This window comes from Orycteropus afer, unplaced genomic scaffold (genome assembly GCF_000298275.1).
Source record: "Orycteropus afer afer isolate SDZICR_OR568_19922 unplaced genomic scaffold, OryAfe1.0 scaffold00155, whole genome shotgun sequence".
Lineage (NCBI taxonomy): Eukaryota > Metazoa > Chordata > Mammalia > Tubulidentata > Orycteropodidae > Orycteropus > Orycteropus afer.
In genome coordinates, this window is record NW_006921742.1 from 6,377,050 (window position 1) to 6,378,074 (window position 1,025).

The 1,025-nt window shown below is 41.0% G+C and overlaps 1 protein-coding gene across 1 annotated transcript in view; it reads right to left on the reverse strand.

Moving 5' to 3' along the window:
- The window catches only part of PEX7 (peroxisomal biogenesis factor 7), a 152,569-nt gene that overhangs the window by 147,939 nt on the left and 3,605 nt on the right, over positions 1–1,025 (reverse strand). Inside the window, exons 2-3 of the mRNA XM_007946313.2 lie at positions 815–1,006; positions 274–295 (exon numbers count right to left, since the gene is read on the reverse strand). Of these exons, the coding sequence (XP_007944504.2) occupies positions 274–295; positions 815–1,006 (214 nt within the window). The remainder of the gene's footprint in view (positions 1–273; positions 296–814; positions 1,007–1,025) is intronic.

Here is a 1,025-nt window from a genome sequence, read left to right on the forward strand (position 1 = left end):
TATATATGAAATTTACAATGTACATAAGAAAGTGCTGAAAGCAATGTTAATATTAGTTATCTACCAAAGATAAATCATTTTACTAAAAAGATCAATGTATACTTTTAAATTACAATATTTAATTTTATACACACTGGGGGACAAAACTTTTCTATAAAACATGACCTATTTTTTTAATAGCAACTTCTTCTAATGAGTTTTTTAAAACGTATTTAAAGTGTCTTCACAAACTCATGAATCTTTAACACTTCAGTCTAATTGATGGACACCTACTGAAAATCCGAATGTGCGAACACTAAGAGTTAATGGTGAAAACAGCAATTTCAAGTATTTCTGTTTTTCTGCTGTAGTGCCAAACCAAACCTACTACGGAGAGCACACAATATGCAATGACTTGTTTCATAACGCTTCAGCATGTAAACAGTGGCTCAAAACTCACTGCTAACGAGTTGATTCCGACTCATAGCGACCCCCTTTGGGTTTCTGAGGCGGTAATTCTTTAAGGAAGTAGATTGTCCATTCTTCCTTCCAAGGAGTGGCTGGCTGGTGGCCTTGAACCGCCAACCTTCTGGTTAGCACTCATATGCCTTAGGCACCATGCCACCAGCGCTCCTAAACAATCGCTAGAATATGAATCTTAAAAATGCAAAATCAAGAATGCACTCATGAGTTTCCATCTAGTACACGGGCCGGAGACAATTAACTTGAACCTCTAATATCGCTTAGCGAATGTTGTGTTTCTCCTGGGACAACCAAAGCTAAGAATTTCAACAATTTTATGAAGGGAAGCTCTGCACAAGAGGATCCTTCTTACGAAGGGCAACCTGCACGTTTCGGCGCGGTGCTCGAGTGCAGACTGTGGGAAATGTGCAGCAGACACTGGGATGACTCTGCGACCGTCTTCCAAATCCTGTTGGTCCCGCTGCACCGGTAGAGCGACACGGGCTTGCTTCAATGTTCGCAAGTCTGAGCGTGTGCCGGCAGCAGTGGAGTCAGTTCGTATCCGCTACTAGGTTATTTTTATA